We start from the raw sequence: 27127 nt of genomic DNA on the forward strand, positions 1-27127 counted from the left end.
TAGAACATCACTGTTCTCGGGTTTGCATCACCAGGCAACGCTTGGAAATTTTGCATTATGCCATAAGGACAACAAATTTCAAACAATAACCATATGCATAGCAGCATAGGCAGAGCTCTCCAATTTTATGCATCAAACTTATGTACAATACCATGAACTTTGTTTTTCGAGTTTCTTTTGTTACAAACTAAGAGTTGATTTATATAAGAACGATAGTTGGAACAGAAATTCATCATAAATCTAAGGAGAATGTTTGGCTGTAGAAATTGATCTTGAAAGAGAACAAGAGTTGATGAACTCAATGCAATCTTCAATGGTTTCTTCTCTATGAGAATCAACACGAGCCACGAATGGCATCGATCTTCTAGATGAAGAGTCCTTCCGCAAAGGCCTCGACCTCACAGGTGCCATACCCAAATATAGAGTTCCCGCCACCCAGTCGGCCAGATTTCTGAGTAAACTCATCGGTAAGAATCCAGACCATGTAAAAAATCTGAATCCATAACTTTCAGCAAACCTTCGGTCTTGCACAACTCTCCTAGTGGAAGTTTGGTTCAAATAAAAGACTCTCTTCTTTACATACTCTCTGTGGCTCACCTGGGTATTGGCTCTTGTTGCCATACTAGAATTACAGGCCGAAAAGAGAAACAGAGCGAGAGCGAGCGAGACACGAGTTGAATTGATAGAGAGCTCGCAGGGAATAAGTCTTATAATCCGAGTATATGGAAGAGTGCCAAAAAGATATGCCAAAAAGGAAAAGAGAACTCAGTAACCAAAAGCATGATCTAATGTGAGGCATCTTTCCGTGCAAGCGTCAAAAAGTGACCCCTCCAACCAACAAAATACCAAAAAACAAATAGGATGGACGGAAAGTGATACTATCAGTCCAGCATTGTTCACACCAGTAAGTTTCTGCATAGACTCGTGCCTTCATTCACACGTGTCTTCTACGTGCTCCTATTCACTTGAATAATCACGTGATGAGTGAGAAAGACAGAGATACAGATGTCGACTAATAACTTTCTCCCTAAAACCATTGTGCATGACACATTCACAAGTCACATCCTCATTTCTGTTAAAGTGAACTTGTTACAATCAATATAGAGTTCCGGACATCGACTTAGATTTGATCTAAAAACAAAGCTTAAAAGACCGTCTCCTGAGTAAGTCGGTACTAGGAGAATACTGCTTACAGTTCTATTTCCTCAGTTTGTGTACTCTATAAATCTACTGCTTATAGCAGTGGTAGTGTCTGGTGAGACAATGGAGAACATTAACAGCCCCAAAGTTTACAACTTTTCATCTTTCTTTGAGTGAGTGAGGGTGGGGGAAGAGCTGTAGAGGGGAATGCAGCAAGAGCACTGTAAAAAGGAAAAACCGAGGGAAACAAAAACCCGAAAAAAGTTGATTGATCACGAAGAAATCGAAAGGCAAAAGTGATATCTGACAAGATGCAAGGAAGAAGACACCAGCAATCATCATGCTGGTGTTAAAGTGCTTTTGATTCATTGTTCGAATCTCTAAAGCAATCCGTGCATCATGAGTTATTAGGGTATATAGATGGTCGTGGGGCACTAGGATACTTTACAGATTAAGCAGAGCTTCCAATATACTAAGATAATATCAAAGATGAACACCACTCAAGTTTTAAGACCCCGTTGAAATCATAACATAACATGCAATAGCTGTCTAGATCATCAACTTTTCATTAAACATCTTATGGTGCCCATTTGGTAACCATTCTGTTTTAGTTTTGTTGTGGATATTGCGTTTAAGGATGAGAAAAACAAAACAAACTCGGACAACCGAAAGCAAAATAACCAAGACAAATCACACCAAGAATTAACGTGGTTCAACTATGTGCCTATGTCCACAAGGCATCAACGACAATCTTTCTCTATATCAATTATGAGTACAAAGAATAATCTTGCCAAACCCCATTGATTAAGACTTGACGAAAAACTTGAAATAACAAGAACAAAAAATACACTCTTATCCTTTTCTTTTCTCTCGCACACTTTGTCCTTACAATATTCTCTCACTCTAACCTATTGAGTGGTATACAACTTATTATTTTGCTCCAATTCAAAACTCGTGCAATAGCTTCTTTATATAGATATAATAAAGGTATTCTTCAATAAGGAATACTAATCCTAATTGGAACCTAGTTATAAATCCTTCTCCGAGAAACCAACTCCGATTGGAAAAATCACTCCAATTGGAAAAAAACTAATTCAATTAGGAAAACAATTTAATCCACTAAAGACTATAATTCCTAATAGACTAAATCATCATGGCTGAAAAACCCAACAAGCTTTAGTTTCGTTGTTTGTGCAAGGACGAGGGGAAGGATATGAAGGGAAAAGGGGCGAAGAACGGCGGACGGAGAGTGTTGGGAGAGAGAAATGAAGGAGAATATCTGAAACAAAAACTTGAATGTGAAAGCTATAATTGTTTCTAATTTTTAGATTCTGTACCGTTCCGTATCCATTTCTTGCGCATCCCTTCCACCAATTTCCTGTATCCGCCTTTCTCCCCTCTATTTAACCTCTATCTCTAACCAAAAAATGGAAACTAAAAACGAAATGGTTAACAAACGGTCCCTTAAAGATCCAAACTACGTTCTGTTTTCTACAGAGCAAGAAAGTGGTCAACAAAACTTGGAAAAAGCACACTAAATCCATCCAAACTTTCCCTTTCAGATGTATCATCAGTCAAGCATCAAACGATACTGATTAGCGACAACTGAAATCAATTTCTTGATCAAATATGCACAATATCGCACAAAATGTTGTGCAAAAATATCTTATACCATGTCAAGCACATGATCCACATTGAAACCAAACTCAGTCTATTCAAATCAGTATCCAGATGTTTACTATGAGAACATTGCCCTTAACTACTAACATTTCACCTCAGAAAAAAAAGAAAAGAAAAAATCAACTCAGAAGCCACCAAACGCGTCAAGATTAATGGAGAAGCCCTTTCAAGACCAGATATGCAAGCACAGAAATCATTTAGTAGCATCCTTACCACCCAATGCATCATCCTATTAATTCCAACATATTCTCAATAATCTTAAGCACTGAAACAGAATACACACAGGGCATAGGAACAAACCGAAATGAAAAAGAAACAAAACTGTTTCTTCTCTAAGCTGATTGAAAATTGAGTTTGTTACAAGCAGAGTTTATATACAGTCATTTGAACATCCTATCAGATTACTTTGATTCAAGTAAAAGGATGTTTTGATTCAAGTAAAAGAAAATTACTATTTATTATTCATAACAAGCAAAACTTCTCCACCATGTCCAATCATGTAATCCAAGAATTCTCTAACCTTTTCAGCATCTTCAAAGGCCTCAGGAGCAACAAGATCACTATCCAGATTGTACCAAACCCCACCAATCTTCCTCAACGTTACCCAATGCCTACTTTTCCACAACCCGGCAAACATTCTAACCGGAACATTAAGCAGAATACCCATCAAATTAGCATCTTCAGGCCCGTCTAGATCAATCGTAGACGCCCCATTACGCCGATCGTGCCAAACCACATTCTTCCCCTTGTCTTCTAAAGCGGCAATTAGCACATTTATGTCATAGTTTCCAGTAAGTGAATTATGATGGGGTTTAAAGAGCACAGAAAAGGGTGTCCATTTTTCCTTGTTGGGTTCTTCAAGCACAAGTTTTTCAGCAACCTCATTCAGGCTTGATCGAGTAAATGCATCTTTTTTCTGTTCTACAAACATTTTTTCGATAATTAGCATCAAACCCACTTAATACTCAAATCAAATAAGCAAATTAAAACCGAAAAATACACATTAAGGTTGTCTAAAATCATAAAATTAAAGCAGAATGATCGTTTTGGGCAGAAATAATTAGTGGGTAGTCTTCTATTACCTTTCTCCTAATAAAAACAAAATTCAAACAAGAAGTAGATTAAAGAGAGGGATAGAGAGATGGGTTTTGAAAGTGTTACCTGGAAAAGATTGTTGAGCGAATGTAAGAGGCAAAACTGTAGCTTCTGCCGCTCGTGGTAGATTTGGGAGCTGCTGTCGGTCGCCATTTCCAATTTCTCAAAATTCCAGTTCTTTTACTGAGAGAACGTATGAATCCAAAGGGCGAATCACCGACTGGGTGTGAAAGGCAGAAACTTTTTTATTTTTCTTCAGACAATTTTACGATTTGAGGAAGCAGAGTGAATAATTTGAAGAAGGACAAATCCAAAAGCCGTAGCTTCGGCTGTGCAGAAACTCAACTGCGAGGTCGACAAGGAAGTTGAAATTTGTTTGAAGTTAACTAACGCGTCATGTGAAGGAGAGTGGGGCGAATGGGTCGTGGCCCTCCTGGCCCATTGTTTTACTGAGGTGGTGTTATGGCCCATTGTTTTCTGGCGAACTAAGCCGGTTTTGAAAGACCGTACAAAAGTTCAGGATAAATTTTTCTGTATGCCGGTAATGTAGTCCGACGATACATTAAATGTAATAATATAGTTGATTCAAAACCGTAAAAGAAAATTTTAACCAATTATATTATGACATTTACTGTAGCGGGCAGTGTTCCAGCACATTGAAAAATCTCTCAATATATAAAAAACTTACACACAATAATACAACATTTGATCAGAATCAGGTGACGGTGAATTTATTCCATGTTAATTCTTCTCTAATACCACAACTGAACTAAACTGTCATATATGGCGAAGGAAATTCGAATATCGTATGGGTAACTGCTTTACTCAGTGAAGGTACAAGCGGATCAGCCCAAGCACGATTCGATTTTTAAGTGGGCTGGTCCAAGCACTGCCACGACACGTCGTTTATACAAAGACGCGCCTAGCACCCAACGGATAGGCAGCGGGCGCAGCCGTAGTGGATAGCAAATTTCAACACCATCACTCACAGTCACAAACGCTCTCTCACTCGAGCTCCAGGTCTCCAACGATGGCGACGTCCGCAGCACCTTCATCGCTCTCCTTCTTCAACTCCTCAATCTTCCTCCCCTCCTCCCCCCAGAAACCCCTCTCTTCCCTCGCACCGAACAATTCTCTCAAAATCTCTAAACGCCTTTCCGTCTCCGCCGAGCTCGCCACCCTCCCAGTCCTCTCCTTCACCGGCGACAAAGTTGGGGAAACTTTCCTCGACCTCAAGTCCGCGCTCCCCGACACCGCGCGCGCCGTCGTCCACCGCGCCATCATCACTGACCTCCAGAACAAGCGCCGCGGCACAGCATCCACTCTCACCCGCGCGGAGGTCAGCGGAGGAGGGAGAAAACCTTACCCGCAGAAGAAGACGGGTCGGGCCCGCCAGGGGTCGACCCGAACCCCGCTACGACCTGGCGGAGGGGTCGTGTTCGGACCCAAGCCCAGGGATTGGAGCATCAAGATCAATCGGAAGGAGAAGCGGCTGGCGATTTCGACGGCGGTGGCGAGTGCCGCGGAGAACACGATCGTGGTGGAGGATTTCAGCGACGAGTTCGAGAAGCTTGAGAAGCCAAAGACGACGGAGTTTATAGCGGCGATGAAGAGGTGGGGTTTGGACCCGAAGGAGAAGACGACGTTTCTGGTGACGGAGGTGGCGAACAATGTGAGGCTTTCGAGCAGAAATATTGGGACTTTGAAGATGCTGACGCCGAGGACTTTGAATTTGTTTGATATTTTGAATGCGGATAAGTTGATCATGACGCCGGAGATTGTGGATTATCTGAATGCAAGGTACGGGGTTGATTACGACGGCGAGACGGAGGACGAGGAGGAGGAAGAAGAAGAAGAAGGAGGAGTTGAAGTTGAAGGTTAATTCTCTAACGCCATTTTTTGAAGCTGGTTTGATATGATTTGATTCGGGTTTGTTTCGTTTATCTGCATTTGTAGAACTAGTTTTTTGCTGCAGTCTTTTAGCATTGATTTAAATTTCTTGAATTGAGCTTAAGAACACAACCCATGTATGCATATTGATAGAAATTCTGCGGTTAATTTGGTTCAAGTTTCGGACATGGAGGATAAAATGTTTGCGGCAATGTGGTTTTTCTGTTTCTAACAAGCGATATTAGGGAGGGGGAAGACGAACATAGAAACTCGAGGACAAGGTGCAATGTGGTTGTTTATGTATCAAATACAGGATTTCGGGTGCGATGTTAATGGACGGGGGAAGCGAATACAGGATTTCTGGTGCAGGGGGCAATGTGGTTTCTCTTTATCAAACTCATATTTGTTGATTCTTGCAGGCTGGGACGTGTAGGAAATGATCGGTGATTAGATTACGGAAACAAGTTTGTATCGAACATTACTCGCATTTTTACATCGAACCAGTCATGGGTTTTCTGTGTAATTTTACGGAGAGGAAAAGGTTGTATAGGATGATGATGATCTTTTCTTCGAATTTCCTCGTGTTGATTTGGTTTCGTTTTTCGATTTTGGATTGCAGGGACGGCTGCAGATGAGAGTTCTGATGCAGCCGAGTGACGAGACGGATAAACAGCTGTTTTTGTTAACACATTTTCGGCCCCCAGATTAACCTATGAGGAGGTTTCATCTCAGTTCATCCCTAACAGTGTGATCAACTATCCATGCCTTGTTAGGATTGCAACCGAGTCATGTTGCAGGCTGGTTTCGAAACACTGTCCATCATTTTTGTGTTTGTCGTAAAACTCGCAAATGAAATCCAATACAAATGTGTCTATTTGGTTTAGTTACCCCTTTTGTGAGTAAATTAGGGCAGTGATTTCACACCCTTGTTCTCCTTATGCAGTCCTTCCTTTTGTCCTTCATTCTCCACTGGATTTTTCAATCGAAGAGAAAAGGAGTGCACGAGGAGAAAAGGAGTGAGGAAATTACTACCCGTGAATTACTGTTACCAACGCAATGTTCTTGCACATTTATCTTCATCTCTCTGGTTTTTTGTATGTGTGATAAAATGCTAAGCTCTCTTATTTGGTGTTTCTTTCAGTATTTTGTATCGAAGGATATGATCTTGAAACAAATTTGTTAACAGGAACTTCGGAAAACTAACCCTTTTATAACACATGAAAGACTCGAGTCAGGGCTGATTTGGAAATGTTTTTAAAACGATTGACTGCTTCTTGCAGGAAGCACTCCGAGTGCTCTTGGAACTCAAAAACATTTTCTTTAAAAGTGCTTTTGAATCTAGCACCGAGTTTGGCGAATTGAAGTACAGTGAATTTAAAACTAAGTGTTGAGGAAGAAACCAGTTGCAATAGACGAGAGAAGAAAATAATCGAAGCTGGTGAGTTATAGGCACTGTTTTCCTCTTTGTATCATAGAATTGCCACTCAGTTACTCCCAGCCGTGCAGACTGATCGGCTCGGCCATGAAGCTATCAGCTAGCCCGAACCATGGACGAAAGCTCTCCCTCCCTGTGCAAGCACAGAAACAGGAAAAAGAGATGCACACTCCCTACGCAGGCATTAACCTGTTCAGGTTCGAAGGGACTATCTCAGCCTGACCTGCTCCTCGCATACTAACCACGAGGCCAGTGCTAGAGCAGATACAGGCACCCCTGGTGCGTCCTTATGTCAATACGATGCCAACAATATATACACAATATCGATGTAATATGAACGGCAAGCATTTTATTACGGAGAAACACAAGCTCAAGAAAACAATAATGTCATGAGCATTAAGAATTATTTCGCACACACCAAACTATGTCTATACCATAACATGAAAATGAAAACCTCGCCGCGCACAAGCCAATCATGCACGAAAGCCTCCAGAGTCGTCAAACTGATTCTGGTTATTCACGTGATCCTGCAACTGTTCCTGATGTAGAACAAATGAACAAAATAATGAGAACGAAGATAATGGAATGCACGATAGCAAATTTCTTCTTCAAACCGATTCATCCTATGAATGCAGCTTAAGTACAGAAATGGACAGTTTTACAATGGTAAATTAAATTCTCCGCACCACTGATATTTCCCACAAAATCACATCAAGTTTATAGAAAATAGAAATTTAATAAAAAGAAATTACTGACCTTCACCTCTCCGCGGCTTTTATATAACTTTCTGGCAAGTAAATTTCCCCTCCAACTTCACCATGCTGTTCCCCGCTGACAGTTTTCTTGGCAGCAAGAAACTCAGCACTCATAGCATCCATTCCACGGATCACAGCTTCCTCAGCACTCCCGTAACCATGCTCTTCAGCATACTTCCTCACATCCTCCGTTATCTTCATTGAACAGAACTTTGGACCGCACATGGAGCAAAAATGGGCCACCTTGGCACCGTCTGCTGGCAGGGTTTCGTCATGGAATGACATTGCAGTCATAGGGTCTAGTGACAAGGCGAACTGGTCCATCCACCGGAACTCAAATCTTGCCTTGCTCAATGCATCATCCCAGGCTTGAGCATGTGGGTGACCCTTGGCTAGATCAGCGGCATGAGCAGCTATCTTATATGCTATAACTCCAGCCTTCACATCATCCCGGTTTGGCAATCCCAGGTGCTCCTTAGGGGTTACGTAACAGAGAAGGGCAGTGCCTAGAGCCCCAATGTTGGCAGCACCAATGGCAGAGGTGATGTGATCGTATCCAGGAGCAATATCAGTTGTTAGAGGACCAAGAGTGTAGAAGGGCGCTTCATTACACCATTCAAGCTGTTTTTTCATGTTTTCAGGAATCTTGTGCATTGGAACATGTCCAGGTCCTTCATTCATTACCTGCACATCCTTTTCCCATGCCCTACGGGTCAGTTCTCCCTGAGTTAAGAGCTCTGCAAACTGTGCAGTGTCATTAGCATCATAAATCGAACCAGGTCTCAGCCCATCACCAATTGACAGGGCGACATCATATTGATTGCAGATGTCGAGTATGTCATCCCAGTGCTCATAAGCAAAATTCTCTTTGTGATAAGCTAAGCACCACTTTGCATGAATGGATCCTCCTCGTGAAACAATTCCTGTCATACGCTTTGCTGTTAGTGGGATGTACCGCAGTAGAACCCCGGCATGGATGGTGAAGTAATCTACACCCTGCTCGGCTTGTTCAATAAGAGTTTCTCTGAACACTTCCCAGTTCAGGTTTTCTGCAATTCCGTCCACTTTTTCAAGCGCTTGATAAATGGGTACTGTCCCTACTGGCACAGGGGAGTTACGTAGTATCCACTCACGGGTCTCATGGATGTGGCGTCCTGTAGAGAGATCCATGACAGTGTCAGCACCCCACATCGTTGCCCATTGGACCTTATAAACTTCCTCTTCGATAGAGCTGGCAACAGCAGAGTTTCCTATGTTTGCATTAACCTTGACCAGAAATTTTCGCCCAACAATCATTGGCTCCAGCTCCAAGTGCTTCTTATTGGAGGGGATAATCGCCCGCCCACGAGCCACTTCTGACCTCACAAACTCTGGGTCAAGCTTCTCACGAGCAGCACAGTACAACATCTCCTCAGTTATAATTCCCTGCTTAGCATAGTACATCTGAGTGTATCTTGGTGCACCTAATTTGTCTCGCCTCTCAATCCAATCTTTCCGCAGTTTAGGGAGTCCTAGTTATCAACATCAACCAAGAAAATGGATGAAGAAATCCAATTTAAGCCCGAAACACAATACAATAGAAAGACATTTTAGTGGAAACCACATTATTGTAATAAAAACTGAACATTATAACAATTTTCAATCAAAGTTTCCGTTCCATAGGGTGAGGAAGACTACCAAAAAAAATACGTTGAAACAAAATTATTGTGCTTACCAACGCGCGGGCTTATGTTTTGTGGACCGCTGGTGTCATAGTTGTCAAATGGAGGTTCATCCCCAGCCAGGTGGACTCGTCGAAAGGGAACTTTGAGCACATGACCAGTTTCTTCATGAACAACTTCCCTGCAGGGGCAATCACGCATCAGTACGCCACAATCCAATTCACAAATGTACCTCCAACAAGTTATACAGTTCTGGACCAATTAATTCATATGAAGCAGTGGAAGAAGAGAGAGAGATAGACCTGTGTTCTTTTGTGCTCTTGGGAAAACATTGTTCAAAGGACGGAAGAGGCAGAAAATCAGGAGAAGCGGGATCGGCTGTATGCCTTGGTAGTTTGGGTTTCTCGGAATTGGTTGCTGGGGGATCAAAGGTTAGTGTAGCTTTAGCACCTGAGCTCAGGGAACTAAGGCACACTTCCTTCTTGAACGGACTTGAAGGACGCCCCACGGCATCAAACCCGGGCAAGAAGGTAGTAGCTGGGAACTTTGCTGCAGAAGAATGACTGCCATTCTTGCACACAACCGATGTCAGGGCACTATGCACCGATGCCATTTCTGAATTCAGCAAACAATTGGGACATCAAAGGTCAATCCACAAGCAACTAAAAAATGGCAAGATGCTACCAATTTCCTATTTTTATTCACAATTTCACATCCATTTCAGGAAATGAACAATTTCAGTGAGGCATGCAAAAACAAAACAAAAGCATCAGAATTAAATCAATTTATCTTCAACACTCAGATATTAGAAATTGTTTGAATTTCCAGGAAACCAAAATCATTATAAGTTCGATAATTTGGGTTCATTTCATAAGCATCTTAAACTTTCTAGGCAACCAAACAGAAAATTAAGACCAACCCAAGTGAGCTGAAAGGATAATAATGAGAGTAAAAATGTTGGGGATTGAAGAGAGAGAAAGAAGAGAGAGAAAGGAAGAACCTGGAACCTGGGGCTGGTAGAAGAAGGAAGGCTTCTCACAGGCTTATCTTGTTCTCTCTCTCACAACTGAAAATTTCAATGACAACCTGAGCACTTGCCTAAGATTACGTTGTAGCATTTTATAGGGTGTTAAAAAGCAGTGTCCTCGTGTTTGCTCCAGAAGGTAACCAGAAAGCCAACACTACGTGGCTCCAGGTGATTTTTCCAGCCAGATATTTTCTCAATTCTTCTTAATTCAATAAAAAATTAAAGCACATGACTTGCTAATTTAGTAGCATTCGGTCTTTATTTGTTTTAATTTTAAAATTTGATCACACATGATGGGACGAAGATATATTTATAGTTACGTATTCCAATTTCTAGAGTTCTTTCGAAATTATTTAGTGAGTTTAAGATTTATGACTCATGGTGGCTCCATTTAAACAAATTCATAGTTATGTATAATTTGGATGCTTTGCGATTGTTCACGAGGTGCGTGTGGTTAACTGTCTTATGCTAACATGTGAAATTGTGTGACAACTTTGAAATATCGTATGGTTTAAGATTACTCTATAATCACACGGGATGAGACAACGATATAATTTGTGATTACATTATTTTAAAAACTGTTTGGTGAGTTTACGATTAAGTTATGGCTCATCGTAACTTTATTCCAAGGATTCGTTGGATGCTTTGGAGTTGTTCATGAGGAGCGTGTGGCTAAGTGTCTTTCATTAACATCTTGACAAATTTGGCATGTCATATGAATATGTAACTGCCTTTTTTTGGCCTTACCATTCACGTGCGACATTGCGATCTTCTCAATTTTCGAAAGGGGCAACGTAAGATGTTCCAAATTACTTTAGGTCCTTCAACTTTGGTTCTGTGTCTTCGTTTGGTTCTTGTCAAATTTTGGCAATTTCAATCATATATGTTTCGGTTTGGTTTACAATCAAGTTAGAATCATAAATTTCATTGAAATATACAACTCACCGTATACAAGAGTAGATCACTCAGTAATTTTGTCTCTCCAAATGTTTGCAATGAATCCAAAATATAAGCAATTTCGTATATTTTCTTAATTATATTGGATTTATTTACAGGACTTAGATTGCTAACCAAACAGAATTACAAGACCAATTGTTGAAACTGAACAACGATTGAAGTAGAAAATGTGTCAAGCCTGAACAAAAAACTTGTAATTTCTGCAGATTATTATGAAGAATAGTTGCTTAATAAGGATAAGAGAAATGCTATAAGGGGACTCTCCCAAAGTGAGACTTTTCATATATTCTCTGTCACATCACAGTTTAACGTCAATTCTCGTGCAAACATTATAAAACATTGTGTCAAAAACATGAGGTGACAGAGAGTACATAAAGAGATTTGGCATTTGCCTCCAAACATAAAAGAGTAGCTAATAGAGTTTAGAAATGGTCATTACTTATTAAGCAACTTGCTAATTATGCATGTTATATGCCATTGCCATGCAAAAGCCGTCAAGCGTGCTACGTACGTCCGCATAGTAAGTTCTTGTTCTCAGTCACCTATTAACATTACGCTTTTAACCATTAACGTATTATCGCGGATAACTCTTAACCATTGAATATAACATAGAACGACTAGTAGAAAATTTGGCTACTCCCACTGATTTCACAAGTGTCTTTTAGAATACCAACATTCTTTTTTGTGCATCTAATCTATATGGTCTCCATGCAGCCATTAATGTATGGTCAATATTCGCACAATGAGATTCACTCTGGATCTCTGTGTCCAGAGTTTGCAAACCAAGAAATCCTAACTTTCAAAAGAGAGAGAGATTCGAGCTGTTCAAGTTTTTAGGTTTTTGTTAAGTGAACTAATGGAATGGGGGCGTAAGATTGAAATTAAATTGTCCGAATTCTTTGATTTGCGAGCTCCAGATACAGAGATCTAGAGTGGATCTCAATTCAATGTTCTCTATCTGAGTTTCTATCTACTTAGCCAACTGCATGTGTTTTGATGCCTTGTTTTCTATTAGTGAACTCATCGTACATCTACAATCGTCCACAAACCACATATGGAGACTATAGTTGTTGCTACTTCCATTTCCCTTGGACAAGGGCACAAAAAATATATTTTCCTTTTCTAACATCTGAATGTACGAAACTTTTTGTTCATGTTACTTCGCCGAGCATTTTGTTTCCTTATATGTAAAAGGTTATTCTTTCTTATCTGAAAAATATAAATTATTTATTAAAATTATTAAAATGAACAATAGGCACATATATCAACTGTCATATGACTTTCTACAGGTAAAAGAAACCGAGTATTTTCCATTATAAATTATCCCTAAAGTAAATTAGTTTGCATTAGGGTTCTTGTGGATTGAATCATCAAATTTATCAATATATAAGGGGCAAGGCTCTCTGGTTTACAAAGATCACGGAAGAGGTCTACAGTACGTAGTCTTACAACTATTTTCAGGAGTCGAAACCATGACCTTTTGATTACAACGAAGCAACATTTCAGTTGGGCCAAGGCTTGCCTTAAATTTGACCAAAACAAATGGCTCATAAACTATGGCCTAAGGTCGAAAGTAAGAATTTTCGTTAGTCATAAAGTGGATTGGTAGTGGAGAAAAGTTGAAGTTACAAGTGAATGAATAGGACACTCAAATCACGGAAGGAAACAGAAAAATATGGGGACAGTGGTCCTTCAGCAGGTTAAGATGTTCCTCTGCTTCCTTCGGCCAAGACCATAGACACCAAAGTCTTATGTTTCATTCAGAAAGGGACGCTGATATTTTTGGACTCCAAAATGTCAAAGCATAAAGATTACAGACGATAATATCCATCACCATTCTCTGCCCATCTCAAAATAATTTGGACCGTATTCTACCCTTGGCACAACTATTCAACAAGACGGTGTATATTGACTTGAAATACTATTACAATGACTTCTCCCGTGTCTAGAATTCCTCTGATGTCAGATCAAAAACCGAAAGAGACTTCTTAACCCCAAGGGTAAAACAATGACCGAAAACAGAAACCACCAACAAATCAAACTGCCGACGCAACGCCTGCGGTACTTGGATTTCGAATCCACTTTGGCATACCCTTGGGTCAGTACCGCTTCTCACCACCGGAGTTTAAGCCTAGGGCAAACTTTCTTTGTACGGCAACAATACGGGTACCATCCCAATACCAAAAATATGACATGCACACCATTCATCTGAACTTTTGAACCAATATACGAGCAGATTACATCTTTCGTATAATAATTATCGTATACAACTCATGAACAATTAGCATTGCATATAGGCAGATCATGTGTAATTGAGTAACAGTTAATGTACAACAGTTTCAGATACCAACCCGGTTGTGCTGAAGTTGATATGGATGACCCCAAAACACTTGAGAAGGCTTGGGTGCAGGTACTATTCTCCGGCTTCTTTCCCTTCTCTTTGGTTGGGCAACATGGGCTGGTGAATTGTGAGGTAAAACAAAGAGCGTGATCACATTCATTAGAAAATGAACCCAAAATATACAAGTTGTAACTGGGAGCTGCTGCCAATAAAGAGGATGAATTCACTAACAGGACAGCGGCACAAAGAGCAGTAAGCTACTCCATAGTTCACACCGAGGAGAATAAGTATAACAACATATGGTAGTTAGTACGAGCCAGTCTGCAATGGGAGAAGAGACTCGATGGTCTGCAATGGGGGAAGAGACTCTTGCTTGCCACTAATGAAGATTGACAGTTCCGTTGGTGCAACCACCAATTTTAACCACTTCCGTAGCTCTTCGCCTTCTACCTTTTCTTTTTCTGAACAAGAAACACTATCAGAATACCATGATAACTGCAGAGTTACATTTATAATAAAAACCACACACTCTGCACACTAAGATCAAGATTTGCCAATACTATGAGCATATTATTGTATGTGAGAGTCCCTAAGCTCAATAGATACACAAAACCTGGAAAATCTAACAAACACAACTGTGAACTTGCATCTTTCATCAACAAGGCCTATAATAACTACACAGTGTAAGTCCCAGCACGACAAATTTGCAAGTGATTATGATTGATTTTACAGCTAATTTCAACACGGCTAAATGTCCAAAACACCAAAAGACTAAACTGAAACAGGACTTCATTTTATTCAATAGCCACTCTTTGTACCATGCTGAACTTCATTTTATTTAATAGCCACTTTTTGTGTCATGCTGGTTTCCACAAATTTGATGCTACCACAATAGTACTAGTGCACATAACCGAATAGCAAAAGGCTTCAATTATATAAAACTATAGAACATAGGAAACAATATAATAATACCAAAGCAGCAAAATATCACCTTCCAACTGAGCACCAAGACCCTCCAAAACAGTAGGATTAGCACGTACAACCGAAAGAGCTATGTCCAAGGCAGATTGTAGCAAAGCTTTAACCTCTCCTTGAACAAGATCAACAAGACGCCCCTGTTGTTATCATTATAGGATCAGTATTTACAGCAATCAATTTACTCAAAAACAAAAACAAAATAAAAATATACTGGACCTGATCCCTTCCCCAAGGAGCACCTCCTCCAGACTCATCCATTCCACCAGCAGAAAGTGTTGCTATAGACACAGGGCCAATGTTCTGATTGAGACCATACTCAGCTACTGCTTTGTATGCCATGTCAGTTGCTCGTCGTATATCATCGAGTGCACCTGTTGAGACACGACCTGAATACACAAATTCTTCTGCTGCACGTCCTCCAAGAAGTGTAACCAAACGTCCACGCAACTCATCGATGAAGAGTAAATATCTGTCTTCAGTTGTTGGAGGAATATAAGTAAAGCCCAACGCCCCTCCCGACCTTGGCAATATGCTCAATTTCTGATAACACAAAGACGCAAATAATTAGTATATTTATGTAAATTGATGGTTAATAAGTGAGCTACTGCAGGACTTGAATTATTCACAATTTCTCATATTATTTTCAAGTTATTTTTATCGATTCATTCGTAATAATAAATAAGACGTATTTTCAGTAAATCTCTAAAAAATGCACCTCAACACGTGGCTGTCCAGGAAGAAGACTTGCAACAGCAGTCCCTACTACTGCATGACCAGCTTCATGTCGTGCAACAACAGCCTTCTCAATTCCCTGCAACTTGGCAGTCTTCTTTTCTATACCCTATAACAAGTAATTCGGCTAAGTTTCTCTACTAGTTAATTAAAAGAACACCTTTGATTTAAAAATGCTGTCATTGAATGGTATGAACAAGATTATACACCAAGAAGCATGTTTTACGAAAATAAATAAAATAAAAACCCAGAACAAAGAAATGGAGCTCTTGGGTCATTAAAGAATTTATGGAAAGGAAACATACAAGTATAGAGACTTCAGAGGATCAGGAAGACAATGTGGACTAAGGGTTGTACAAATATAAAACAAAAACCCTAAGGCACCAACAACATAGACCGGCTCAAGAAAGACAAGAAATGAAATTCTAATATCAGGAATCAGCTGGGAGCATATGAATAAGGTTGAAAAATAGTCATATATGATTTTATTACAGTTTTTTTATCATAATTCAAGAATAGGTGTAACTAAATAACAGAGGGAAAGAGAGACTTACAGCTATTGATCTCTCCACAGCTTGAATAAAATCAATTTTTTCCACAACCAACTTGCTTTGTCTTCCAGCCAATAAAGCAGCTTCATTCACCAAATTTGCGAGATCTGCCCTGCAGAATATATATCAGAAACGTCATTCCCAATGCACAGGTCAGAAGCATAACTTTTTCTTCATTTGTTTAATTATTTACTACTCAGTGCAGATCTTAAACAGACTAAAGAATGAGCAAATAATAACATATACCCAGTAAAGCCAGTAGTCATAGAAGCAATGTCACCAAGGTAGACATCTTTTGCCAAAGGAAGTTCTTTTTGGGTAGCATGCACCTTTAGAATCTCTTCTCTTCCTCTCCTATCTGGTGTTTCCACCTAATGAGAAAAGACAGGATTTAATGTGATATAAGATTATGTACATTCGTATATAAATTCATATATACAAACATATGCGGAACACAATGTTTCCAAGTGAAGCTTGGTTTCATATCATTTAAAACTCAGAAAGATACTAGAAACAAGGACTACGAACCATAACCACACGATCAAATCTCCCTGGTCGACGAAGTGCTGGGTCTAAGACATCTGCGCGATTAGTTGCTCCAAGAACAATAACTGCAGAGCTGCTGTCAAATCCATCCATCTCCTGCATTTGAATTCATACACATGAATGTCAGTGGCATGTAGCCAAAATCACCCAAACACTCAAAACTAAGTGCAGACAAAAGCTTACAGTGAGCAACTGATTCAAGGTTTGTTCTCGCTCATCATTGCTGACAATACGGAATTTTCCATCACGGCTTTTTGCCACAGCATCTATCTGTGCAAAAGAAGAAATACTGAAACGAATCCACTAAAAAATATATGGGCCAAGAATCAAGATAGTTACACAACAGAATTACATTATCCATATCCGTACCTCATCAATAAATATTATAGATGGTGACTCCTTTTTTGCCCGTGCAAATAGATCCCTTACACGAGAGGCACCCATGCCAACATACAACTCTACAAACTCACTAGCAGAGCAACTTATAAAGGGCACATCAGCTTCCCCAGCCACAGCCTTGGCAAGAAGAGTCTTACCTGTCCCAGGAAGACCCACCTGCAAGATAAACAAGCCATGCTTACTAGTTATTACACAAACAAAGAACAAAGGCATCTTCTACAAATCCTCCAGAAATGCACTGAATTACAACCCGTGAATGGGACCATTCAAGGGTAAAACTATATGATTCTCCAGGTGGCGATTGATACAATACACCCTAACAGTAGACCAAGTGCAAATCAAGTGTCAAAAGGATACTACAGAGAGTACCCATACGTGAGTAGTAGCGCTCTATGTTACCCTATCTACACGTGGAGTCAATTCCCTATCAGTTCTGCAGCCATGCTAAAAAAAACTTGTGGCATGGGAGATATCCAAGAGAAAGACCCACCATAGTTGGCACATCTTTCAACAATAAATGCTTAAGATTTGAATTAAGACCATTATGACTTCCCACTCCCTGGTTTCCGAAGTCTAATTCATCATAGATAAACTGGTCTTTGGTAAAACTCACCAGGAGAACTCCACGTGGAGGACGAGCACCAAGGCGTATATATTTGTCTGGATTCCGAAGAAATTCCTGGACAGTAAACATTGGCATAATTAAAATTGAAATAAAAATTCAGAAAACAGTAGGAGGCCTTTAGGGTCCTCTAAAAGACTCTGATGATTCATTGGTGATGTCAAAGTAAACTGAGGAGCATCCAACATACCACAATTTCTTCCAACTCCTCTTTAGCCTCATCCACACCAGCAACATCAGCAAAGGTTATTGCTTCTCCTTGTTCAGATGCTTTAGCACCAGCAGAGCCCCCAGATTTCCTGTTCCTAATCTGACCGGCTGTTTGCTGTACATAAGAATGTATTCAATGAGAACCATCTAGAACAAGTTTCAAAAAACAAAAAAGAAAGAGGCAAAGGGTTGAAAGAAAAAAAACACTGCTGGCTCGCACCTGAGTAAAGTTTACAGGGAACCTGTGGAGAAGCCATGCAAGCACAGCAACATAAAACAAAGATATCTGCAAGGAGCATAGCCAAGTCAACAGATTAAAACTTGTTTGCATGAAACATCTTTAACTTCTATCCAAAAACACACCCACGAACAGAAAAGGAAATGTATTACGAATAGAATACATGTTAAAACATAGGGGTTGCGGGTTATAATAGTTAATGCATTGGGATTAACATAATACTACACTCAGTCCTCCTACACATAAAAAATCGAATATAATTCACGTATTAGCTTAAGTAATTAACTTCCAATAATGGTTACTTAGTTCACAAGAATTGATCTTTTCTTGTTTTTGTGAGTATAATCTTTTCAGCAGAAAAACCACACAGTATCTAATGATAAAAAAACTCACCATTGCAGAGTTCAAGAATCCACCAGACCGCTTATCTGGCGACCCGAACTCCACCTCATTCTCAAGCATCTTCTCATATGGCGTCTTGATATCAGTTGGCCTTGTCGTCGTGTAAACCACCCTCTTCGTCGGAGCCACGCTTCTTACCAAAGCCTCGGATTCCTGAAACTTGCTCGCCCCACCACCACTCACTTCACTTTCTTGCTCACCCTGAGTAGACTTCAACTTAAACATAACATGAACCCCATCAACCTCAACCTTCTGCACCTGGTTACTATTAATCTTGCTCAAAAAATCACTGTACGGCACGCTAATGAACGTAGTCGGTGTCCTTGGCTCCGACCCGGGTAACGGAATTCCGGGCCGGAGCAACCGCATAACGAAAATAACAATACCCAATTGTAACAGCAAGATTCCAATTTCTTGTGCCTGAACTATCGGCTGCCACCGCCACTTCCCTCCTTTCGACCACCACCATTTCTCTTTCTTATGACTATCTCGGCGCCGATTAGAAGCCGGCGAGTTCGAATTCGGTGGGTTATTGTTCACCGCCTGGCTCTCCGTCGCATTCGCCTCGCTCTTCTCCCCGGAATCGGTGTCCTGACCGCTCGCCGAAGCCCTAACCGTCCGAAACCCCCCATGGCTCCTCCAGAGGCCGCCGAACCTGTCCGAAACTGGCACAGCTCTGCCGCCCTGTCCGTACAACGTGACCAGAGGGAACACCGCCGTGTTCGAAACGCATCGTCTCGCTTCCTCGTTGAAAAACCTCGATTGACTGCGGAGGAATCCCAATCCATGGCGGGAGTGATACGCATTCAAATTCAAATTCAAGCAAAACCTATTGTGGATTGTTGGACGTAAATACTCGACCGACGACATCCCAATAAAAACCCTAGAAATTCAAAATTCCCAATTCAAAAGTTCATATATATATACACAACATGTTTTTATATTCCCCCAATCCGATAAAAAAAAATAGAAATTCTTGAGCTTCGTCAATCGCGCTGTGAGGCAAAAGGTTGGAACTTTTTGGGACACAGAAGAGAGAGAAAGAGAGATGATAAAAGTACAGGTTGAACTTGGGATGCGAACCGTCGGATGAAGTAGGAGTTGGAGATCTTAACCGTCAACTTCCTCCTTTCGGCTTTTAAACTCTCCAAGAGACTTATCGTTATCCTCAGTTTTATCCCGTAATACGTTTAAGAAGATATCTAGGGCCGTGGTTGTCTGCGTGTCAACAATGGTGTATGATTGTTATACTGTCACAAACAGTATGTATTACATGTTATTATAATATGAGCGAAGTCGTATGCACTGTTCTAAAGATTTTCATCTAGTGCCGTTTAGGTTCCGTCTAAGTTCTAGGTAGCTGGCCACCGTTCTGATTATTGTTTAGAAATTTAAAAACTAAGAAATGACGCCTAGATCTGTTGAGGCGCCTGCTTAGCCCGTCTAGACTCACTTAGGTTTGGAACTCACTTACAAAGAAAACAAATAATTTTCATTTTACATTTTATTTTTTCAATAAATTGTAATAAATTTGTTGAATACTTAAATGAACACGCATTATATGTTTGTTTCTCATGTTTTCATTATATTATATTACTTCATAATATATATGTCATTCTATTTTGCGGTTCATAATGAAACTATATATATTTTAAGTATAAACAAACATTTATTTATACTAAATATAATAGATTTACTTAAATCTGTCTAATCTGCCTAGAAGCCCGCTAGCTGCCTAAGCGCTAGACCCTAAGGCGCTATCCGATTAGCCTCTAATGTCTTTTAGAATTTTTGTGGTACGTTTAATAATTACACACATTTAGATTGATAATGGTCTAACCGCATTTATGCTACATTTGAATAGTACCTCGCAACACATGAGGGTTGTAAAGCGGATTAATACGGCTCGAGTTCATATCAACTTGGCACAAACTTGGCTCATCGGTTAGGAATAAAAACAAATCAGTTCAAGTTTGATTCAATAGAAATAGTTGAGTTTGAGTTTTAGTATGTTTTGCTCATAAAGTTGTGAGCAACTCGATTAAAAGTTTATTTAACGAGAATATACACCCTGATGTTAGTTTCGACGTGTGTGCAAGGATTGGGCTTGACTATGAGTAATGCAAATTGCAAAGAGTCAAATAACGACCGCCACCTGTTTTCTATTTTGTCCTGCCGAGGTTTGTGCGATGGAGGCTTGGACTAATGTCCTGAAACGAAGGATCGTCTTACAAAAACTAGGAGCCAAGAGAAAAACAAGTTTGCTAAATCCGGAGGAGCTGCAGAGAAACATACACACAAAGCAAAAGATTGTGAGATACTTTCATCCTTTTTCGTAGGCAACAAATTTGACCCCTCTTCGTCCCTCATTTGCTCTTCCTTTCTGCCTCACATTCTTACGGTTTTACAAGGTTTTATTGTATCGAAATCGTCATCCATCTCAAAAGTTCTTAATCTTGTTTTCCTTCTTCAAAACCCGATTTTCGACAATTTTTAAAATGCGGGTTTGCTTTCGTTCCTCTGTTTCTAGTCCGAGAACTGCGTAAATGTACATTTCTCCATTTCTAGTCCTAGTACTGCTCAAATTGTGCTAGGTTTTAATGTAGCAATTGTTCGCTTAGTTTGGTAATTTTTTCGGGTTCTGTATTTTTCGAGATTGTTCAAAGAGGTAGATATGTCTGTTGGAGCAGAGACTTTACTAGTTTGTGTATGGAGATTGCTTAAACTTTCCATGAAAACTAGTAGCCTATGTGTGCGTAGGCATCCATTTATTTCCGCCACTTTGTTGTTCTTCTACCTCTTTTATGTATTTTTCAAAATTTTCGTCTTCTGGTTTCCGTTTCTGGTCTGCATTGTTGTTCTTGTTAGATTATTTTACACTTCCGGAGGACTCACTATCTTAGAAGAGGCCAAACGAGATGAAAAACGAAGTACTAATGATCAAGTGTCGTGTAAAAAACCCGACCATCCTGTTGGAGGTGATGGTGTTGTCAACCGAGATGGGTGCACCTTAATGAGACAGAAAAGCAGACGAACAAATGTCTCGAGAAGGTGCATAGAAGCGAGTGGACAAGATTATTACAATGTAGGAAAAGGCATTTCTATTTCCAAAACTCCGAAAGATGGTTTGATTGGTGGAACTGCATTGATTGACAGAAGCAAGAAAGCAGTCATGGAGGAGAAAATGAAATGTGCTTTTGATAAGGGAGAGAGCTCCACGGTGAAAGCATCAGCAGAAGAAAATATTCAGGCTCTTGTTAAGCAACACCATTCGGTCCTAGAGTCCGACATTTCAGAATCTCAACTGTTATCTTCTGATGATTCGGACGAGCAGCCTGACAAATCTAAAGGTGGTGGAACTAATGGAGAAGAGACGCAAGAGGATGGGAACAAGGCGGTGCAGTGGACAGATGATGATCAAAGGAATCTTATGGATCTCGGGTTTTCGGAGATGGAAAGGAACAAAAGGCTGGAAAGTTTGATTGCCAGGAGAAGAGCAAGAAAGTTATTCAAAATGCAAGTTGAGAAAGGTCTACTTGACCTGGATACTATCATACCAGGCCAGATTGCTCCAATTTTTGTTGAAAAAAACACCCCATTTGATTACGCGAAATTATTTTCAAGCAGTCTGGACACACCTGGTTCAGCCCCTTCCATTTTGTTACCAATGCAAAATCCATTTGATCTTCCGTACGATCCACATGAAGAGAAACCGAACCTTATGGTGGATAGTTTCCAACAAGAATTCACGACTGTTCACCAGAAGGAAATGTTATTTTGCCGGCACGAGAGCTTCTCTTCGGGAGCTGCTTCATATCCATTGGAACCCAAGAGAAAATCATTGGATGGATTGGGGTTTTCCGGATTTAAAAAGCCATCAGGTGAGACGAACTTTTTGTGTTTCCCGCCTTAGAAAGTTTTTTGTTGCTTGTAGTTCAAGTTATGATTCTTAAGTCTTAAATGCATCCATATTTCTTTTTCTTCTGAAGAGACAGGAGCTCACGATAGGCATATCGAAAGAATATTGTCGGGTAAGCATGACGAAGTTATTGAAGCTCTGCTGTCAAAGGCACGCAACAACATGTCCGACATTGGCAGCAATGCTGATACCGCTGAAAGCAGAACCGAGTCCCATCTTATTGAATCCCCCATTCCGGCAATAAGTTCAGTGAAACCGAAAGATGAAGGAAAAAGCGAAACTCAGAGGGTGACTGACACAAAAGCAACGAACAAGATGGAAAGTAGAAGTGTAGAGATGGAGTCACGCGCTGATGACAGTAACGATGAGTCAAGCTCAACATCATATTCTGAAGACGATGAACAGAGCTCTCATTCTACTAGACCTGGGCCCTCACAAAATGCAGGATCAAAAGTGAGGCATTTTCCACCTAAACCCCTAAGTTGTTCGATTCCTATGAGCAAATCTGTGAAGGAGTTGTTGTATGATTCTAGCCCGTCTGCTAACAAAAGGAGTGGATTAGAAGAACGCTTGTTTTATTCTGAAAGGGGCACTTGTCATACTCCTACATACTCTATAGCTTCTGACCTGCAGGTGGAGGTTTCAGAGGCTGGTTCACCTTCGCTGACAGATAACACGGCCAATTCACCTTCAGATAAGGAATCTGAGACGTTGGATGGAAACTTTGAAAAAGAGTATGTGTGGACAGCATCGTCTCAATCATCAAGAACAGAAGAAAATGAATCAAAACTTTGGGACGCATGTGGACTCAGCGAGAAATACCTTGCAAGTATAAGATTTTCGGGTAACAATAAGAACATCAAGGATTCTTCTGAATCATCATCTATGCACATGCAGCACCTAGATGAACTAGATGATGTGTGCTCGTTGTCATCTTCTATAACAGACTTACATGGAGACATCCAAACCCATTCAATGGGTTATGATGGAAACAGCTATGACGATGTCAGGCAAGCGGTTGAAAAAGTTGGAAAGCTAAGGACTTCCAGCTCATGCACTGTACTTTCACTTGAAAACCAAGACGAAACAACGAAATCAAATGAAAACTTGGTGACTCATTCTTCTGCAAAACCAGAGGTAAATTATTTTATGTTGCAATGTGGTTGAAGAATTCTAATAGAATTCAAGCAATGAGTAGTTCAAATTTCAACCAATATAAATCACCCAAGTTTGAGTCCCATTCTCGAATACTCTGAGAAAATATCGTATTGTAAAAAAATATACTTCTAATCTATCTGCCAAAAAACTTTCAATTAATGTTTTATATGCAGAAATCTATTGCTTTCTCTCTGACTTCTTGGATATATATTGAACAGGAATCATTGAATCCCCTCGATAAGACGACAAAGAAGGTGAATACGCCAGCAATCAATGCCACTAATTTGAAAGATGAGAGGACAAATGCAGACAGAGATGGTGGAGACCAGATATTGATTAAGCAAGAGACTCGGGGAGAGTCGTCAAAGCCAAAGGAGGTGACTATTTTAGCATCCAGTAGGCATTCAGAGGAAATTTTTGCGAATTCTGATAAACGCGATGTTTCCTTGGACACTAAGCAACTAATCAAGGACAATAAGAATTCAAATTATACTGAGGGAAATTTTCAACAGGAAATTGAAAATGAAGACGAAAAAGAACTGGATGCAAAAACGAACTCAAACCCAATTCAAGGCAGAAAGGATGACCAACGTACTGCAGAAAGCAGAGTTTATAGTGATCGTATTCCATCAGTTGTGCAGAAAGATCTGGTGAATGAAGACGTTGTTGTTGAATCCAATTATTTATCATCATCATCATCTCTGACATCTGTGTTACTAGAAGATATCCCAAGGGATCAAACTTCATCATCAAATTCCAACCCCGAAAGACACATTGGTGTCTCAGAATCTAAGGTGGGAGGCAAGGTGAAAAGCGATTCATCCACAATGAAGCCACATGACAGCACATTTTTGACACCTCAAACTGCAGTGCAACCTGTTGAGGAATCAACAAGTGACTGTTCAAATACGAGTTATTCAAAAAAATCACAGGTTTGTAACTCCTAGCAACTAAAGATACATACTTTCAATCAAATTTTATTCTTTTTGTTTCTCTAGTAAAATGTTCTCTCATGATTTTCGGAATCAAAATTGTAAGGTTTGACTAATACTTACATTTCACATAACAGGAACAATGTAAGCCTACAGAAAAATCCGAGGAAGCCAACATCATACTGACTGAACAAGCTGAAGAAATTGGAGATCTATCACAAAAAACAAGAGAAACTGCTTCAGAATTAAAAAAACAAGCTGCGGAAATTGAAAAAATATCTGGAAAAGCAAAAGAAGCTGCTGCCGAACTGAAAAAACCAACTGAAGAAAAAGGAAACTTTTCGCAACAAGCAACCGAGACTATTTTAGAATTAAAAAAGTCTGCAGAAGAAATTGAGAGCATGTCACAAAAAGCGAGAGAGGTTGCCGTTGAGATGAAAATTCCGGCTGAAGAAATTGTAAACGTATCAAAAAAGGCAGCAGAAACTGTAGAGTTGAAAAAAGCAGCTGAAGAAATAGAAGGCGTATCACAGAAAGCAACACAGCCTACAGTAGAACCTAAAAAACTGATAGAAGAAATTGAAAGTGCAACACAAAAAGCAACTGTGGCTTCTACAAAATTGATAAAACCAGGCGAAGCAATCAAAGAGGTACCAGAAAAAACTACAAAGGTTGATGCAGAACTGAAGCAATCAGTAAAAGCAGCGTCAAATGTATCACAAAAGGCAACAGAAACTGCCGCACGGTCAAAAATACCAATTGAGAAAATTGAAGATGCATCGGCAAAGACAACAAATGTTGAAGCAGAAATAACGAAACCAGCAGAACAAACAGGAAATATATCTCAAAAAACAATAGAAGCAGCTTCAGAATTGAAAAACCAGGGTGATGAAATTGGAAGTGTATCAAGAAAAGAAGTCGAGGCTACTGCAAAGGTGGAAAAACCAGCTGAAGAAATTGGAAGTGTGTTATGTAAGGCAACAGAGGCTCCGGTGGTACTAAAAATACCATCTGAAGAAGTTGGAATAATATCACAGAAAGCAAGTGAGGCTCCTGCAATATTGAAGCATCTATCCGAAGAAATTGAAAATGTATCACAAAAAGCAAGCAAGACTCCTACAGAACTGAAAAAACCGGCTGAAGAAATTGAAAGTGTATCGCAAAAAGCATCAAAGGCGGCCACAGAATCAGGAGATTTATCTAAAAAAGTTGAAAATGTACCAAGAAAAAAAATAGAGATAGTTGCAGAGTTGAAAAGCCCAGCAGAGGAAAATGGAAACGTTTCAATTGGGGTAGCTGTAGAAGTGGAAAAACCAGTTAAAGTTGGGAGTGAATCACAAAGAGCAACTGAGGCTACTGTAGAACTGAAAAAGTCGCCTGAAGAAGTTGGAAGTGCATCACAAAAAGAGACGGAGGCTCGTGTAGCTTCGAAAAAATCATCTGAAGAAATCGAAAGTGGATCACAAAAAATGATAGAGGCTCCAGAAAAAATAAAACATCCAGTTGAAGAATTAGGTAATGTATTACAACAAGCAACAATGGCTGGGCTAGAATTACCACCAGCTAAAGAAACTGAAAATCTACCACAAAAAGCATCAGAGGTTGCTGCAGAATCAAAAAAAACAAGCCGAAAATTTTGAAAATGTATTGGGGAAAACAGCAGACGATAGTAAAGAGTTGAAAAAACCGCCTGAAGAAGTTCAATATGTCTCTCAAACAGAAACAGAAGCTTCCGCAAGAATGAAAGAAACAGATGAAAAGAACGAAAGTGTACCAACAAAAGCAACTGAAGCTGCTACAGAAATGAAAAAATTTGCTGAAGAAACCGAGAGTGAATCGACAAAAGAAACAGAGGTCCCAACAAATTTAAAAGGGCAAGCTGAAAGAATTGCTGCTGCATCACAAAAGCAGTAGAGATTCCAAGAGAACTGAAAAAGTCTGCTGAAGAAACAGGAACTGGACCAAAAAAATCATTAGTCTACAACAGAGTTGAAAAAACCAGCTAAAGAAAGCGAAATAGCATCACAAAAAACAGTAGAGATTCTGAGAGAACTTAAAAGGTCAGCTAAAGAAATAGGAATTGGATCAGAAAAATTAATAGTCTGCGACAGAATTGAAACAAACAGCTAAAGAAAGCGAAGCAACATCGCAAAAACAAGTAGAGATTTCGAGAGAACTGAAAAGGCCGGCTGAAGAAATAGGACTTAGATCGGAAAAATCAATAGAGTCTGCAGCAGAATAGAAAAAACTAGCTAAAGAAAGCGAAGATGCTTCACAAAAAGCATTAGAGCCTGCTACAGAGTTAAAAAAACAAGCTAAAGCAACGTCAAAAATCATCGGAACCTGCTGCAAGTTTGAAAAAAACAGCCGAAGAAAGTGGAAATGTTTTGCAGAAAGCAATCGGAGTTTCTTCAAATGAAAACACTTGACCTCTTAAAATTAATGAAAAACATGAATAC

General features: G+C 39.9%; 5 protein-coding genes across 5 annotated transcripts; 2 read left to right on the top strand and 3 right to left on the bottom strand.

Moving 5' to 3' along the window:
• Positions 1 to 3125: 3125 nt before the first annotated feature.
• On the bottom strand, positions 3126 to 4286 carry LOC103938580 (josephin-like protein). The gene is made up of 2 exons (XM_009348599.3): positions 3982 to 4286; positions 3126 to 3736 (listed from the first exon to the last, which is right to left on the bottom strand). Exons 1-2 carry the CDS (start codon positions 4066 to 4068, stop codon positions 3272 to 3274), a joined length of 552 nt encoding a protein of 183 aa, XP_009346874.1. The 5' UTR covers positions 4069 to 4286; the 3' UTR covers positions 3126 to 3271.
• A 574-nt stretch (positions 4287 to 4860) lies between these two features.
• On the top strand, positions 4861 to 6688 carry LOC103938582 (50S ribosomal protein L4, chloroplastic-like). The gene is made up of 2 exons (XM_048564575.1): positions 4861 to 5792; positions 6425 to 6688. The coding sequence occupies exons 1-2, from the start codon at positions 4946 to 4948 to the stop codon at positions 6460 to 6462; spliced, it is 885 nt and encodes a 294-aa protein (XP_048420532.1). The 5' UTR covers positions 4861 to 4945; the 3' UTR covers positions 6463 to 6688.
• An 881-nt stretch (positions 6689 to 7569) lies between these two features.
• On the bottom strand, positions 7570 to 10789 carry LOC103938583 (phosphomethylpyrimidine synthase, chloroplastic). Its single transcript, XM_048564574.1, is given in 7 exon segments — positions 7570 to 7779; positions 7997 to 9506; positions 9710 to 9837; positions 9959 to 10271; positions 10664 to 10682; positions 10684 to 10713; positions 10715 to 10789. Coding segments are annotated over 6 exon segments (2058 nt in total). The 5' UTR covers positions 10775 to 10789; the 3' UTR covers positions 7570 to 7779; positions 7997 to 7998.
• A 3060-nt stretch (positions 10790 to 13849) lies between these two features.
• LOC103938584 (ATP-dependent zinc metalloprotease FTSH 9, chloroplastic) lies at positions 13850 to 19594 on the bottom strand. Its single transcript, XM_009348603.2, has 13 exons — positions 18651 to 19594; positions 18240 to 18305; positions 18000 to 18134; positions 17801 to 17866; positions 17158 to 17343; positions 16972 to 17058; positions 16771 to 16884; positions 16489 to 16613; positions 16246 to 16354; positions 15675 to 15800; positions 15176 to 15499; positions 14973 to 15096; positions 13850 to 14442 (listed from the first exon to the last, which is right to left on the bottom strand). The coding sequence occupies exons 1-13, from the start codon at positions 19527 to 19529 to the stop codon at positions 14288 to 14290; spliced, it is 2496 nt and encodes an 831-aa protein (XP_009346878.1). The 5' UTR covers positions 19530 to 19594; the 3' UTR covers positions 13850 to 14287.
• A 1739-nt stretch (positions 19595 to 21333) lies between these two features.
• Positions 21334 to 26725, top strand: LOC125468513 (serine-rich adhesin for platelets-like). Its single transcript, XM_048564338.1, has 4 exons — positions 21334 to 22540; positions 22649 to 23715; positions 23955 to 24668; positions 24806 to 26725. Exons 1-4 carry the CDS (start codon positions 21334 to 21336, stop codon positions 26306 to 26308), a joined length of 4491 nt encoding a protein of 1496 aa, XP_048420295.1. The 3' UTR covers positions 26309 to 26725.
• The last annotated feature ends 402 nt before the right edge of the window (positions 26726 to 27127 follow it).

Source organism: the organism of the source record quoted next, unplaced genomic scaffold, assembly GCF_019419815.1.
Source record: "Pyrus x bretschneideri cultivar Hongxiangsu unplaced genomic scaffold, Pyrus_bretschneideri_v1 Contig39, whole genome shotgun sequence".
NCBI lineage: Eukaryota > Viridiplantae > Streptophyta > Magnoliopsida > Rosales > Rosaceae > Pyrus > Pyrus x bretschneideri.

What these genes read in the sequence shown, in the direction of transcription:
- LOC103938584 (XM_009348603.2), bottom strand. Translation starts at nt 19,529, where the DNA reads ATGTCGTCGGTCGAGTATTTACGTCCAACAATCCACAATAGGTTTTGC. An exon ending in GATTCTTGAACTCTGCAATG is followed by an intron (nt 18,306 to 18,650) that starts GTGAGTTTTTTT and finishes TGCTCCTTGCAG; the next exon opens with ATATCTTTGTTTTATGTTGC. An exon ending in GATTTGATCGTGTGGTTATG is followed by an intron (nt 16,614 to 16,770) that starts GTTCGTAGTCCT and finishes TTTTCTCATTAG; the next exon opens with GTGGAAACACCAGATAGGAG.
- LOC103938582 (XM_048564575.1), top strand. Translation starts at nt 4,946, where the DNA reads ATGGCGACGTCCGCAGCACCTTCATCGCTCTCCTTCTTCAACTCCTCA. An exon ending in AGGAGGAGTTGAAGTTGAAG is followed by an intron (nt 5,793 to 6,424) that starts GTTAATTCTCTA and finishes TTTGGATTGCAG; the next exon opens with GGACGGCTGCAGATGAGAGT.
- LOC125468513 (XM_048564338.1), top strand. Translation starts at nt 21,334, where the DNA reads ATGTCTGTTGGAGCAGAGACTTTACTAGTTTGTGTATGGAGATTGCTT. An exon ending in CGGATTTAAAAAGCCATCAG is followed by an intron (nt 22,541 to 22,648) that starts GTGAGACGAACT and finishes TTTCTTCTGAAG; the next exon opens with AGACAGGAGCTCACGATAGG. An exon ending in ATTCTTCTGCAAAACCAGAG is followed by an intron (nt 23,716 to 23,954) that starts GTAAATTATTTT and finishes TATATTGAACAG; the next exon opens with GAATCATTGAATCCCCTCGA.
- LOC103938580 (XM_009348599.3), bottom strand. Translation starts at nt 4,068, where the DNA reads ATGGCGACCGACAGCAGCTCCCAAATCTACCACGAGCGGCAGAAGCTA. An exon ending in CGCTCAACAATCTTTTCCAG is followed by an intron (nt 3,737 to 3,981) that starts GTAACACTTTCA and finishes TTTGTAGAACAG; the next exon opens with AAAAAAGATGCATTTACTCG.